The following is a 16,482-nucleotide window of genomic DNA, read 5'->3' as shown; positions in this document are numbered from 1 at the left end:
ACTTCTAAAAAAAAATGCCCCACACTATGCAGTGTGGAGGTTTGGGGCTCGGTAGTTTTGAAAGACAATTCTGCTAGGCTGTCTACATGGGTCTGTTGATACTGGAACGCTCTGACACAAGCATTAAAAGTTAAAGCTGTGAATCAGGAGACTCCTAATTACCTTTCTAAGTTCAGCTTCTCCACCCCACGGCAACAAGCCCTCGGTAGATCCCATCCTCTCTGTCGTCCCATCTCATCCTCTGTCGCCCCCTTCTCCTCCTGCCTTCAATCTTTCCCAGCATCAGGGTCTTTTCCCATGAGTCAGCTCCTTGCATCACGTGGCCAAAGGATCGGAGCTTCAGCTTCAGCATCAGGCCTTCCAATGAATATTCAGGGTTGATTTCCTTTAGGATTAGCTGGTTGGATCTCCTTGCTGTCCAAGGGACTCTTCACGTCTTCTCCAACACCACAGTTCAAAAGCATCAATTCTTTGGCACTCAGCCTCCTTTATGGTCCGACTCTCGTATCCATACATGACTGTGGACATACACGAATACAGACCTTTGTCAGGAAGTGATGTCTCTGCTTTTCAACACACCGTCTAGGTTTGTCATAGTTATTCTTCTAAGGCGCAAGCGTCTTTTAATTTTGTGGCTGCAGTCACTGTCCGCATTCATTTTGGAGCCCAAGAAAATGAAATCTGACACATCTATTTGCCATGAAGTGATGGGACTGGATGCCGTGATCTTAATTTTTTGAATGTTGAGTTTTAAACCAGCCTTTTCACTCTCCTCTTTCACCTTCATCAAGAGGCTCTTTAGTTCCTCTTCGATTTTTGCAATAAGGGCAGTGTCATCTGCATATCTGAGGTTACTGATATTTCTCCTGGCAATCTTGACTCCAGCTTGTGCTTCATCCAGCCCGGCATTTCGCATGATGTACTCTTCATATAAGTTAAACAAGCAAGGTGACAATATACAGCCTTGACACAGTCCTTTCCAGTCTGTGGTTCCGTGTCTGGTTCTAACCATTGCTTCTTGACCTGCATACAGATTTCTCAGGAGGCAGGCAAGGAGGTCTGGTATTCCCATCTCATTAAGAGTATTTCACAGTTTGTTGCGATCCACACAAAGACTCTAGGATAGTCAACGAAGCAGGGGTAGATTTTTTTTTGGAATTCCCTTGCTTTTTCTATGATCCAGCGTATGTTGGCAACTTGATCTCTGGTTCCTCTGCCTTTCCAGCTTGTAGACCTGGAAGTTCTGTTATGTACTGCTGAAGCCTAGCTAGAAGGATTTTGAGCATAATCTTGCTGGCATGTGAAATGAGTGCAAGTGAACAGTAATTTGAACATTCTTTTTTTTTTTAAATTTATTCATTTTAATTGGAGGCTAATTACTTTACAATATTGTAGTGGTTTTTGCCAATTTTGAACATTCTTTGGCATAACACATACCTTAATTTAAAAATATTTAATTGCTAAAAATATGGTAACCGTCACTCGAGTCTTCAGCAAGTTGTAACATCAAAGATCTCTGATCACAGATCACCGTACCAAAGAAAATAATACTGTGAGAATTACGGAACGTCACAGACCCACGAAGGGAGCAGATGCTGTTAGGAAAATGGCATCAGTTGTCTTGCGGACACAGGGCTGCCACAGACCTTCCACTCAGGAGCACAGTGTCTGTGAAGCACCACAGGACGAGGCACAGTGGTGCGGTTCAGCTGGCTGAGCGGAAGCAGCCGAAGGGGAGGAGGCAGTCTCAACAACCTCACACCCAGCACAGGATTTACCCCCTGCATGCTTCAGTTAAGAACCATTAGTGAGTTGGCAAACTACGCAAGATCAAGACTCAGTTAGGAGATGCTTGTAAGTAGTTATGAGGTGTCCCTATGACGCCACCCAAGTCAAGTCACAGGAACTTGACCAGAGGAGGAGGGGAGATGCGGGGCAGGCTGAGACTGTCACAGTGAGTGAGTGATGCGCGCAGAGACTGGGAAGACTCCAGAGGGTGACACCGGCCTGCCGGAAGGTGCGGCAAGGAGGGGACGCCACACAGCCGAGCAGTGCCAGATGCAAAGATGTCAGCCTTCACCAAGAGGGCAGCACCAGGCACCGCTCTAAGACATGCCATATCCTCAGGCCAGGGATCTAACTGTGGGCGGCAGTAACCCAGGGGTCAGTTTTGGATAAAATCCCGAGGGCATTCCCTTCCTTCTCACTCACAATAAGGAAAAGGGGTAGCTGATAATCTGGGTATCCAAGGTTCAGTGGAATTTATTAAACTTTCTTTCAAAGGCTAACTGTGGTGTTGGAGAAGACTCTTGAAAGTCCCTTGGACTGCAAGGAGATCCAACTAGCTAATCCTAAAGGAAATCAACCCTGAATATTCGTTGGAAGGCCTGATGCTGAAGCTCCAATACTTTGGCCACCTGATGCGAAGGGCCAACTCATTAGAAAAGACCCTGATGCTGGAAAAGATTGAAGGCAGGAGGAGAAGGGGACAACAGAGGATGAGATGGGTGGATGGCATCACCAACTCAATGGACATGACTTTGAGCAAGCTCTGGGAGATGGTGAAGGACAGGGAAGTGTGGCGTGCTGCAGTCCACGGGGTCGCAGAGAGTCGGACATGAGCAACTGAACAACAACAGAACTACCCTGGTCACCCTGAACAAGGCCGGATTTGCTGCTCTTTAGAAAGGCATACAGGACTTCCCTGGCAGTCCAGTGGTTAAGACTCTGCACTTCCACTGCAGGGGGTGTGGGTCTGATCCCTGGTCAGAGGACTAAGATCTTGCAAATTGCATGGCAAAGCCCCCTTCCCGCCCCTTGCCCAAAAAGGCATATAGGGGCACAGTCATTAAAGAGAAGTTTGGAATCCAACTGCAACAATAACCCACTAACCAAAGGAAACCCTGTAACTGACACTTGAAGAGTCTGGAGAGTTTTAAATGCCTGGAGGTCTATCAGGATCTAAGTGTATTCTGTGCTCTGAGATTACATGTCCTAGATATCAAATGTGTGTTTGGACAAATTGCAGTGTTTCCTCTGAGACCTTATATCCCTTAATGGCTAAGATTCTTAACAGGGGAACAATGTCTTTGTGTGGAAATTTTGGAAGGGTGAGCAAAGAAGCAAACCATCTACATATTAACAGTAAGGTGGTACCTCCAGAGAACTCTATGTCATTTAAGCAAGCCTTTAAAACCTGGGAGAAGGGCTTCCCTGGTGGTCCAGAGGTTAAGAATCTGCCTGCCAACGCAGGAGACACGAGTTCCATCCTTGGACTGGGACGATTCCGCAGGCCACAGGGCAACTAAGCCTGTGCACCACGGCTACTGAGCCCACGCTCCGGTGCCCTCGAGCTGTAACCACTGAACCTGCGCCCCTAGAGTCCCTGAGCCTAGAGCCCGAGCTCCACAAGAGAGGCCACCGTAACGAGAGGCCCAGGCACCACCACGAGGAGAGCCCCCAGGCACTGGCACCAGAGAAAGCCTGTGAGTGGCAATGAAGACCCAGCACCACCAAAACACAATGTTTTAAAAACACCTTAAAAAAAATCTGTGAAAAAGGGAACCTCAGTAAAGCCCCCAATACATGACTGTCCAGGTATATTGTCCTTCCCAAGTAAAGGCAGAAAGTTACATTTATCAACGGGAATACAAAAAAAAAAAACAACTACACAAGTCGCCCACAGTGAAAAAGTTGCTTCCAGTAGAGATGACCACCAAGAGCACATGGGGGTTAGGGACGCGGGCAGCAGGGAGTCACAACGCTGTCGCTGCCCAAGGCCCTGGACACACCCCTGCCTGGGCCGTCGGCTTTCTGGTAGGTCAACGGGCACGGCAAGGACGAGTGCGCGGCCCCGTCTGGGACAGAACCGGGTCCTGCTGGAACGCTTGCACCTCTGCGAGGGGGAGCTGCTGAGCACGGACAGAGCCGCCCTGGGCCCACCAGCACGGGGAAGGCCGTCTCCCCGCCTCCTCACCGGCGGGACGGGGCAGCCCGGGTGTCCTCGGAGGCGTTGCATGGGTGGGTTTGGCTGTGGATTCTTGGAGGCCAGACCCGCCCTGAGTCTCCATCTGCTGCAGCTGTCTTTCTTCTGGTGTCATCTTCAGGGATCCAGGCCAACTGACTGGCCAGACTGACAAGACCAAGGCAGACACTGTCTCCAATTCTATACAGGTTGTTCCAACAGGGTAAGTCTACGGTTAGGTCACTTACAAACACGGAATTACAAGCCACCTCTGTGGACTCAGCATTGGTACAGAGAAGCCTGACTTGCCTCCGAGAACAGTTTGGAGCCTGCTGTAATAGCCACGGACGGACACGGCAGGCCTCTGGGGGTACGCCTGCCTTGCACTCCAGCCCAGGGACTGGGGGCCGGCTCCAGGCTCCATGCACGTTTTCGGCTGTACCGCAGCTTGGTCACATCAAAGGGCTGGCAGTTGGATTCATTTAAGCTTCAGGGATCGTTCAGGGTTTTCTCAGCTGGTTGCCTTAGTCTAGCGTTAGGCCTGACTTATCCGAGACAAGCACATGGCCTGACTGACAGAGGCCGGAGGGCTAAGCTGGCAAATCGGGGACCCAGTACTGAACTCCTCCCCCGGGTCTATGAGGATGCTGTTACCTTGGGAAAGTCCATGCAGCCCTAAGCTTAACCTGTGCCCATGGGGTGTAGGAAACTTGCTATGATTTAGTAGGATCCTCAGGTCTAATTTTGAAAGGGTAAGTCTTAATGGGCTTCGCTGGTGAGGTTTCAGTGACAGGAAAGAAAGGAAGTTCGGGTAAGAGGGGACGGGAGGATAAGGAGGCAGCAGCAAAGAGAGATACTGGAGAAGGAAACGGCAACCCACTCCAGTCTTCTTGCCTGGAAAATCCCACAAACAGAGGAGCCTGGTGGGCTACAGTCCATGGGGTCACAGAGTCGGACACGACTGAGCAGAGAGATACAGAGGAGATGGAGCAGCAGGATAGGAAGGGCCTCGGCTCACGCCGAGGAAGAGGCCTCCGGCGTTTTACAGCCCCACCTCTTGTTTGCTAGGTTCCATCTGGAAACAGTATTTGGTAAGGAGGCAATTTTATGATCCCGAACACATTTAGAAGGCTCCAGAGAACAATTACCGTAACTACTCCATGTGGATGGCTTCATCTGGTAGCTGCAGTTTTCTAACTTGGTTTGGAGAAAAACAAGTTTGGGGAGATCAAAGGTTCCTTGGAATTCAGTTATCCTTAGTAAGACTGATCCATTTAGTTAAAAATCTGCACATTTGTAAGTGGAAAGACCCTTAAACACATCAGAGTTCCTGAAGGGGCCACTTTTAGAACCTTCAGATGACCGGATCCTGCTTTTGACTTCAGAATGAAACAGCCCTCCCCAGACAACCTGTCCCTACCAAGACCCCAAATACAGTCAGAGAGCTCATCCAAAAGGAGGGGCTTTGGATCCGAGAGGAGACTTCCCAGACCAAGTCACGGAGGCCTGCGGGACGAAGGGCACCAAGGGCTCGCTGGGGTCCCCTGCTCACTGGAAGGGGTCGTTCCTTGGCGGGTGTCTCCTCTGGAGCCCACTTCTCACACCATGTAATGACAACCTACCAGAAATGAGGCAAACTGAGGCCAGCTCAAGTTACCAGAAATCAAGTTTATTTGGGAGAGCAGAGGAACTGCATGTGGAACATGCAAGCTGAAGTGAGCGACAGCAAGTCTGAAGGCTGAGGGCAGGCTGCTTCTGTGGGCACAGGGTGCAAAAGAGGAAAATCCAGTGAGGAGTTCACATACTTGAAGTTCACTGACTTGAAGATGGACAGAGTGCTGGCAGATGCCGACTGGTCAGAGCACAAGGCTCGATCTTCTGTGAATCGAGCAATTTCGGGAAATCAGTCTCACAGTCTTTAACTTTCATCTTCCTGAGGGCGCAGGCATGAGTTTCCCATTCGTATCCTTTGATTCCATTTTAGATGAAAATCCTCGCAGATTTCAAATTCAGACCCTGGTGACCTTTCCCTCCACCCCCAGCGCAGACTTCACTTCTGCTGCCACTCCCACTGCTCAATTCAACATGGCAGCTGCTACTGTTGGAACAGGTGACAACCCACCGCTCAGTCAGGGTCGGGGCCAGCAGTGCAGCAGCACCCCAACACACCTCCCTCCACAGACGGAGTGTGAAACACTCCCCAGGTCCTGCCGGCCACACCGAAGTCTCAAGGACTGAGACAGCAGCTGACGATAAACATCTGGTCATGGACAAACGCCCTCCTGACGACAGAGGCCAAAGATGCTTGGCTCCCCCCGGGATGCCACCACTCCAAAGCGACACCACACTGATACAGAGACCATATTCTGGGTGACGCAACCACCCAGCAGTTAGAATTAAACACAATAGAACATTCCCCATGCCTCCAGAAGGCATTGAATCAAGGAAAGAACAACAAACAAGATAATGAGTTTAAAAAAGTGTCAAATACTTCGAGGTCAAAACACCACAAACCCAGAACTCCACACTGAACACAGAGCACACACACAGCAATCTGGTTTTGATCTGGGTTTGAAAACCATTCCTATCATTTCCTGCTGTGTAACCTCGGTTCCAACATCCATAACCAGGGCCTACCTGAGAGGCGGCCTTGAAGATGGGATGAAACCCAGAAGGGCCCAGTACATGGTCTACTCCGGGTCTCCCTCTGCTGTTACAATATGCTGTTAGATCCTACTTATCGCTTGCCATAAAACATACAAACCAGGTTACTGTAAACACGACTACCCTTATCTAAGAAACAGTCACCTAGTGTGGTGACATGTTACAAACAAGCGGGAGTTCAGTTAGTCAACCTTCATCACCACTATTTTAACAAAACTTTCTTAAAATAGAAAGTTATAAGGAATTACCAAATTTGCAGGTTTAAGAAATATAACCATCCATTTGTTTCAAATGTTAGCATACTGAGTTTAATATTAATTTCATGAAAACTCAGCTCCAAACCTCATCAAAAGGATCTCTTACTTTTAAAAGGCAACTAAGTTGAAATATGAAAGGAATACCAGGCAATAGAATATTCTAAAATTTCAAAAGAACATAGCAGTTCAGGTTCCCTTTCAGGGTCAAACAAAAACCTTGAGCCTCTAACTCTAAATCTGGACTGGCATGCAAATTTCCATGATTACACAAATGAATGTTTTGCTATTTATATAAGACACCTCACAATTCTATTTATGGATTAAACTTATTTTTTTACCCCAAACTTTTCATAGGGGAAAATATTTTGGTTGTAAATTATCCAATGTAACTTTAAATTCTTAATTTTTAACTGACAACATTTAGCCCATAGTTAGAGAGTAATTTCGTAATTTCAAACTGGGCCACTCTCAAGAGACAAGGTGTGAACTGGGGAATGTGGTCAGCCCTCACATAACCAAACCTGTTTACACATGTATTACCTATCTTAACTCAAAGGTCCTCAGTATCTCCCCATAACTGAATGATTAAAATGAACTTAAATGTGATCAATGTATTTCTGTAAGACTTCGGAATATCACCAGAGTCCACAATTCTTATTAAATTAGCGTGGCCGTCAAATGAACCCCACAGCACAAGCACTTGGTTCACATAAAAGCCTGAGGGCTGCTGACCCCACTCTACCCACCCGAGGGGGAGCCCGATCAGTCTCCAGGGTTACCAGGCCACGTTCTGGCCCAGGGCAGAGAAGCCACTCTGTTCCAAGAAGGAATCAGGACGCTACCCCCAGGACATCCTAACGCCTCCACCCACAAACCCTGGCCCCTGTACAGAGCTGGACCAGGAGAGTCTCTCACTGCACGCCTTAGTTCAGGGGAGTTAACTGTGTTGGATTCACTGTGCCAGCCGCTAAGTGAAAACACATCTAGAGCTAACAATCAGATCACTAATGTAAATAGCTGGAACAATAGAAAACGTCTTTGTAAATCAACATACTCTTCAGTATACTTGTAGTCTCTTAGCAGTTAAAAAAAAAACTGTCCATGTCCTACACTCATACAAGTAGTCTTAAAATTATGTTCAAACTGATTTCAAACATGTGTAACAACTATCTTACATGCACTTTTTCTTTTGTCATGATCAAAAAATTATTTAAAAAACCGTATGTATTACATGTTTACAGATGAACTAAAACTGGCAAGTAGTTAATTTCTAATTTCTGTCACCAAGTGTCAGTGGTGTATGCGGGAACCACAACTTCTGTAAATGTCTGAAGCTTTTTACTTGCATGTTTTTTAGAAAAAGAACAGATAAATGATTCAATGTAGCTGAAGCCCCAATACTCTGGTCACCTGATGCAAAGAGCCAACTCACTGGAAAAGACCCTGATGCTGGGAAAGCTTGAGGGCAGGAGAGGATGACAGAGGATGAGATGGCTGGACAGCATCGCTGACTCAAAGAACAAGAACTTGAGCAAGCTCCTGGAGACAGTGAAGGACAGGGGGGCCTGGCGAGCTGCAGTCTATGGGGTTGCAAAGAGCCAGACACGACTCGGCGACTGACAGATGACCCATGTCTGCCTTCCCACTGAAGACTACGTTCCACGAAGGCCGAGGTTTATCTACCTGCTCAACGCAGCCATCCCTGGGTCCAGCACAGGACTAGGCAGAAGACAAGGACCAGGCAACCCACTGCACTCAACCACTCCCCGATGCTGAGGGACGGTCCGCCACGAGCTGCCCGAGTACAGCACAACAGCAGGGACCCTGCACACTCGAAGCCTCTCCTGGGCAGGTTCTCAAGACACAGGAAGTTGCCTCTGTCCATGAGACAAGGGCAGACCGTCTCTTTAGAAGCTTGCTCCAGACCAAGCCCTCGGTTTTCACAAAGCAAGTAAAAAAGTTTCCTTTCCTTAACCAAAACAGCCTATTTTTACTGGAGGCACAGTGGTTCTTCATTGCTATAGCTCCAATTTCCTCCTCCACACTCTCTTCTCTGCAATTCTTTGTATATGAATGAATGAGTCAAACATTTCCAAGTCTTCTTAATCCAAGGTCTTGTCACCTTGTCAGTAACACTGTCTCCTTTATTTCAAACTGCAAACACCCAAGTCCCTATTCCTTCTTTCTACTCCTGTTTTCAAACGCACCGACCCCTATATAACGTAACTGTCTCCCACTGTGGAAACAGGTGAGGGCAAGGTCTTTCATCTGTTTTATTCAGTGCAATAAAACACCCCAGGATCCAGAACCCTAGAACTACCTAGCAGAGATGGCATTCACGGACGAACAGACAGATGAAAATCAGGGAAAGCTACTTCACGGTAACTGGGGAGTAGCGCTTGCTGTCGTTGCTGTTTGCTGCCTAAGTTGGGCTCCAACTCTCCCGCGACGCCATGGACTGTGGCTGCCAGGCTCCTCTGTCCATGAGATTTCCAGAGTACTGGAGGTGGGTTGTGTTGCCATTTCCTTCTCCAGGGCATGTTCCTGACCCACGGATCAAACCTGCATCTCTTGCACTGGCAGGCAGATTCTTTACCACTGAGCACCTGGGAAGCTGGACAAACAAGTACTAATGTCTTAAATTAGAACACCCCCAACTTCATTCTTAAAACCTGTGAATAAAATGCACTGTGTGTGTGTGTGTGTGTGTGTCTGTGAAGCTGGATAAACAAGTACTAATGTTTTAAATTAGAACATCCCCAACTTCATTCTTAAAACCTGTGCACATATTTAAATTGTACACTTGCTCTTTCCACCACTCCACACAACTATTACACAGAAATCATTTTAGCTTGTTTTCGAACAGGCTTTTGGGGATAAGAATAAAATGCACAGTGTGAGTGTGTGTGTGTGTGTGTGTGTGTGTGTGTGTGTGTGTGTGTCTCTTAGTCGCACAGTCGTCGTCTGACTCTTTGTGACCCCACGGACTGTAGCCCACCAGACTTCTCTGCCCATGGAACTCTCCAGGCAAGAATACTGGAGTGGATTGCCATTCCCTTCTCCAGAGGAACTTCCCAATCCAGGGATCAAACCCTGGTCCCCTGCATCGCAGGAAGATTCTGCACCGTTCATTAAAAAAAAAAAAAAAGTCCCACAGATCCAGAACGGAAGCACCTTTCGTAACAGCTTACAAAGTATATTTTTAAGAGGAAAATTAAGGCTACACAGTGAATTGCCAAGATGAAAAGGTAGAGTTCATGAAGTGATCTTTTGTAGTTTTGTCCCTATAGAAATACACCACCTCTCCGATTACTAAATACTCATGAAATTTAAAATTCAATGGCAAACAATGTAAAGCAGTCCTGCTTTCTCTGAAGAGGACGGGGAAGAAAACCAAAAGCTGTCAAACAAAAACAAATACACGGCATCATAAACTACCTCCTGAAAATCCCACTAACAGTCCAACACAAAACTCTTTGCTGCCCGTTAGTAAGCGCAGCGCTCAAGAAGAAAACCTCACAAGTGCAGTCTAGGAAGCCATGCTCACTGGACCAGGAGGCAGTGTGCAGATTAAGCACGGCTGGAGGAGAGCAGTTTCCTGCAGTGACCCTGCACCAGCTCCTTTCTGCTTCTGGAATCACCCCAGTGGTAGAGCAGTCTAAGTAATATCGGCCTTTTATTAGGTTGATAGAAAAGTAATTGATGTCTTGGATCCTGAATTTTAAATCATTATAATTAAGCTCAAACACATCTTTATTAATCAAAACAGGAACTATTACAACCAACTCATTTTTGCCAACGAGAAATAAGTTGGTTTATTTCTCCAGAGTAAAAAAATCTGTGTTCAGGACCTAATCAACACTTGGAAAGCATTTTCTGCCTAATGCTGGTTGTGGAAGCGCTTTCCCTGCAAAGTTGTCCAGATGTTTGAAGAAGTGGTAGTCAGTCGGCGAGGGATCAGGTGAATATGGCAGATGAGGCAAAACTTTGTAGCCCAGTTCACTCAACTTCTGATGTGTTGGCTGTGTTAACGTGAAGTCAGAAGCTGTTGTGGAAAAGAACTGGGCTCATTCTCCTGACCAATGCCGTCTGTAGGCACTGCAGTTTTGCTGAGCGTACTTCTCAGATGTAATGGTTTCGTCCGGATTCAGAAAGCTGTAGTGGATTAGCAGACTACCAGTGACCATGACCTTTTTTTGGTACAAGTTTGGCTTTGGGAAGTGCTTTGGAGCTTCCTCTCGGCTCACCAACTGAGCTGGTCATAGCCAGTTGTTGTATAAAATCCACTTTTCACCTGATCAAAAAATGTTTGTTGCTGTTACATTCTAAGACAACACATCAAAATTGTGTTTCTTCTGATTTGCAATCAGCTCATGAGGCACCCACTTAACGAGCTCTTTCACCTTCCCAGTTTGCTGCAAATGCCGAATGACTACAGTATGCTTGACACTGGGTTCTTCAGCGACTTCCCGTGTAGTTGCAAGAGGAACAGCTTCGATGATGCTCTTAACTCTAGTCGTCAACTTTCAATGGCCGGCCACCACGCTCCTCGTCCTCAAGGCTCTGGTGTCCTTTGCAAAACTTGAACCAGCATAGCGCTGTGCTCGGAAGCACTTCCTAGTTGTTGATGTGTTGGTGATGTTGCAAGTTGTCTCTGCTGCTTTACAGCCCATTTGAAGTCAAATTAAAAAAAAAAACTCTCAAATTTGCTTTTTATCTAGTATTTCTACAGTCTAAATATAAAATAAACCACAAGTAATAAGTCATTAGCAAAAAACATAAAGCAAGAAATGCACATTAAAATCATGTATAACATTACCACATTTAGCTTAGGACGTATACCAGTGTCAGACGGCAAAGTTAACAATGAAGAGCATAATTACTTTCGCACCAAACTAATATTAAACCGTAATCACTTTTGCACCCACCTAATACTGTCTGCCTAAACACCTCTTCCTTTAAAAAAACAAAAAAGCAAGCACTCCCCAAACAGCAGTCCCAGACCAATCTCCCAACAAGCTCCTCAACACCGCCTTATTATTCAAACACGCCATCACTCAGAGCACCAGTTCTTCCCTGTTTCATATAGCTGGTGGCCCTTTAGGGCTTTGGGAATTTAAACCACCCACTGGTCACAGACACTATCCATGTAAAAAAACACAAAAAACCACCCTTGGTTCTCTGGCAAAACTTTTAAAAAGTACAACACAATCAAAACAATCTTAAACCATTTTAAAACTGTGGACAATGAACAAAAAGGAAGAAAAGTAACTGAATGTAAGTAATTTTGAACTCTATCAGTCCATGTATGGATTTACATTTCAGGTCACACCTCCTGATGCTAGAAGACTATCTACTTGCTCAAAAAAAAAAAAAAAAAAGGAAGGATTTCAATTTCAACCCTAGTTGGCCACAAGTTGCAGACACAGAATTAATAATGCTTTCAATATTAAGAAGCTGGTAAAAATCCTGACAGATTAATGGAAATAGTTTAACTAAAGATTCAAGCAAGAATTCACAGGCTGTAATGCACTGACGAACACATACCAACCCTAAGCCCTCAATTTCTACAAATTCATGATCTCAGATTAAAATCTCTCAACAGAAAATATCACAGAAAGGTCTGATAATCTTAATGGTCAATTCACAGTACAGCATCTGTACACTTATAGAGGGCAACAGTCCTCAAACCTAAGTATCCTTTCCAGAATTCGGTTTACTAAAGCTATCAAACCGAAAGTGGTAAGAATCAACTATTGGGAAGAATTCAATGTCTCCAATCACCATTCTATACAGTATTTTCAAAAATAATGCAAAAGTCACAAAAGTATTTAGATGTTGATTTGAAATACAGAGGCACAAATAACAGTGGACATTCTAAATTAGTAACATGGGTCAAAAAAAAGACTACAAAGTAGTAACTGCTGTTTAAGACAGCACTATAGTGTTCAAATTATTTTATATAATTATAAATAACTATTTAGAAAATAATTACTGTCATCATTCCATGAGAAGAGACCTCAAAGTTCCAGTGAAAGCTTTCCTAAATAAACTTAAAATAGTCACGATTTATTTTATCTATAAAACAATCTCCCTTTGTCACTTCATTCTATAGGAAATTAAGTCTTGCAATGGTATTTTTATTGACCAAGTCTTCAATCAATCCCCAAATCTCAGAACAAATAGGATACTTTACCTTCGAAAGATGAAAGAAAAAAATTTCCGTCACAAAACAAGTTTAAAAAAAAGCAGCTAATTGAGAAAATTCATTTTCTACAATTTCCTTCTCCTGTCAACTCTATCTTAACAAGTTAACCGCTAATAGATAACGCTAATGTTTAAGCCACCTTCCTCCACTTTAGCACTCAATCTTTTAAATGTATTCCTACTCGTAACACCATCTTTCTTTCTTGCAAAGTCTTTTTTATGTTAGCATATTATTAATCCCACTAGCTATCATTAATCGCTGTCTGTAATCATTTCCAGATTCTACTATGGAGAGCACTTAGCATTCTGTGGAATCACAGAATGTGGAGCTGGAAATAATCAACCAGCTTAAATTCTCAAAACCTAGACTTCAGTTAGGCTCTGCTGCTGCTAAGTCACTTCAGTCACGTCCAACTCTGTGCGACCCCATAGACGGCAGCCCACCAGGCTCCCCGGTCCACGGGATTTTCCAGGCAAGAGTATTGGAGTGGGTTGCCATTGCCTTCTCCGCAGTTAGGCTCACTGCAATAATAAAAACAGCTTATTAAAACTTTTCATCCTCTCTACAGAGAAGCTGGAAAGTTAGGCAAAGTTCTCAGGTGGCTCACTGGTAAAGAATTCACCTGCCAATGCAGGAGACACGGGTTCAATCCCTGGTCTGGAAAGATCCTACATGTCGTGAAGCAACTAAGCCCGTGTGCCACAACTATTGAGCCTGTGCTCTAGAGCCTGGGAAGCGCAACTACCAAAGCCCGTGTGCCCTAGAGCCCCAACTCCACAGCAAAAGAAGCCACTGCAGTGAGAAGCCCGCACACCACTAGAGTACCCTCCCCCACAAACTAGAGAAAGCCCTCGTGCAGCAATGAAGACCCCCTAGGCCTAACTGCTTGCGTTTTAACCCAAGTTCTGTCACCCTGCAAACACCACTTTACTTAACCCTCTCAGGGCCTCAAGCTTCCTGAGTGGTTAAAGGGGAAAACAACAGTGCTTACCTCAAAAGTCATTAGACTTCTGAAATGAGTCAACGCAAGCCAAGAGACTATCAGAGGTCCTGGTGTGTAGGACAACTATTAATCACTTAAGAGGAACAGTTACTTAAAAAAAAGGAGTAATTTTAAAGAAGACAACTTAGTTCAATGACTCATTCCGAGAACTTTCGGGTGCCTATTATACTTCACAGCGTTGCTGTTGTTCAGCGGCTCGGTCGTGTCCGACTCTTTGCGGTCCCGTGGACTGTGGCCCACCAGGCCTCCCTGCCCGTGGGAATTCCCAGATGAGAATACTGGAGGGAGGTTTCCGTTTCCTTCCCCAGGGGATCTTCCGGACCAGGGATCGAATCGGGGCCTGCCGCACGGACAGATGGGTTCTTCACCACTGAACCACCAGGACAGGTTAAGGTGGGGGGGGGGGGGGGGCGGCATATGAACCACAGGCCCGCAAACAAGGGAGGGTATGGGCACGCCTGGCCAGGAACCCGACCCCCGCCTTCCTCGGGGCTCAAAAGGCTTCATGCTGAACCCAGACCCGGAGTCACTGCGGACGGTGGAAAGGAAGTCTGATTGCGACCGGGCGGCCCTCTGCTGGGACGCACAGAAAGCATTCGGGAAACAGAGGACTGGGGAGGGAGGGGAACGCGGGTAGGCAGTCAGGTACCAACAGGCACACCGCTGTGACTGCCGTCACCGTCTCCGGCCGCGCTGGGTTCGTCGGCCGGCCGCGCTTCCCCGCCTGCAGAATGACGCGGCCGCCCGGCCCCGACGACGGCCAGGGCCGCTAAAAGTGCCGCCGCGCCAGCAAACCCGGGCCCGAAGCCCCCGGCGGCCGCGAATCGCGGTCACTCCGCCCCGGGGAAGGGCTCCGGGGCCGAAAACAAAGGCCCCGGGAGGCTCCGCGCTCCCCCGGGCGCTCGCGGCCCGGCCCGCGGCCTCAACCTCCCCCGGGACATAGCAGGGCTGGCAGACGGGCTGGCGGGGACCGCGCGGGAACAAAGCGCTCCTGACCCTCGGGCCGCGCGGACACCTGCCGCCGCCTCCCGGCCGCCCGCCGGGCCCCGCCCGCCTCCCCGCGGGCTACGCTCCCGCCCGCCCGCTCCCCACTCCGGGTCCGGCCCCGCCCCTGGCACCGCGGCTCCCCGAGATGGCCTCCTGCGCGGCCCCCGCCAGCCCGGCCCCGGCCCCGCCGGTCCCAACAAAAGCGTTACCCGGCCGAGCCCTCGCCGCCGCACCTCGCGCCTCCTGCGGCAGTAGCGGCAGCCGTCTGGGCTTCGCTCGCTCCGGGACTGCGCCGCCGTGGCCGCCAACAACGCCGCCGCTCATTGGCCGAGTCCGCTGTCACCGCCCTCCTCGAGCAAAGCGGGCTGCTATTGGACCAGTGCGGCGCAAGTCCGCTACGCTTCGGCGCCGCCGGCGACGGCCAATCGGAAGCCGTCTCGGGGACGCGGCGCCGAAACCCGCGCGCTCATGCAAATAAGGGCGTGTGGCGTCACCAGGGAGCGCGGCCGCGCTCCTTCCGCCTCTTTAAGGGGCGGGGGCGCGCGGGGCCCACGTGGAGGACGCTTGCCGCTGCGCACCTCTCTATGCAACCCGGGCGCCACCCCTTTCGCCCCCTCACCCACCCACCCCTGCCTGCGCAGTCCATTCCCCACCCCAATCGCCCAACCCCTGGCCTGTGCAGCCCCCTATCCCCGATTCGGGCGCACCCCTTTCCCCTCCCCGGCCCCCCGGGGGCCTGGGCAATGTCTCGGATTCCTCCCGCGCCCCCTGGTACCTCGGATTGAGCTCCACTCCCAGGAACGCGCGCTGACCCCGCCGACCTCCGCGATCCCCTGGCCCAGATCTACCCCCTCAGGTCCCCAGGCTCGTCCTGCCTGCACGGCTTGGCTCGTGGGTCCCCTCTTCCTTCCCCACCCTACCCCGCACACTCACGGGCTCTCCCAGGGCAGCGCCCAGGCCCGCGTGCCCAGTGTCTCAGACTGGTTCTGGCCTGGCTGACCTCCCCGACCAGAGGAAGGGCTGGGCCGCTGGCGTTGGGGTACCGACCCCGGCCTCCCCACAACACAGTTCCTGGAAAACTTAAAAAGCGCTTTAGTGAGATGAGATGACAGTTCGGTGGAAACCCACATGCCACAGGCCCGGGCTTCAGAGTGTGTTTCTGGGCGCTCTCTTCAGTTGAGGGGTCGTTTTTGTCCCTTTCTTCCGAAACTTTCCTGTCTTTGAATGAGCCTGCTCCTGAAACAGGTTCTAACTTTGAGCAAGTTTCATGGGGCGAAAGTTGGAAACCATCTAGAGGCTCCTGTTGGAGGGACTATTAAGGACATACGGTCACTAACCACGGGGTGGCCAGCGGGTGCCCAAATGTGACCCCCAACGTGGGGACCTGCATCTGTATTGG

At 48.6% G+C, this 16,482-nt stretch overlaps 1 protein-coding gene across 3 annotated transcripts in view; it reads right to left on the bottom strand.

Annotated features, from left to right (window-relative positions):
- NAP1L4 (nucleosome assembly protein 1 like 4) overlaps positions 1 to 15,422 on the bottom strand; it is a 58,106-nt gene extending 42,684 nt beyond the window's left edge. For 2 of the 3 annotated variants that reach the window (XM_019954788.2, XM_019954786.2), the window contains exon 1: positions 15,293 to 15,422. In XM_019954788.2, coding sequence (XP_019810347.2) covers positions 15,293 to 15,407 — 115 coding nt within the window. In that variant the 5' untranslated portion in view covers positions 15,408 to 15,422. The remainder of the gene's footprint in view (positions 1 to 15,292) is intronic. The other variant, XM_019954787.2, reaches the window with a different exon arrangement.
- Between the last annotated feature and the right edge of the window lie 1,060 nt (positions 15,423 to 16,482).

The sequence above is a fragment of the Bos indicus genome, chromosome 29 (genome assembly GCF_029378745.1).
Source record: "Bos indicus isolate NIAB-ARS_2022 breed Sahiwal x Tharparkar chromosome 29, NIAB-ARS_B.indTharparkar_mat_pri_1.0, whole genome shotgun sequence".
Taxonomy (NCBI): domain Eukaryota; kingdom Metazoa; phylum Chordata; class Mammalia; order Artiodactyla; family Bovidae; genus Bos; species Bos indicus.
Note: the sequence above shows the minus strand (reverse complement) of the source record. Positions and strands in the feature narration are given on the sequence as shown.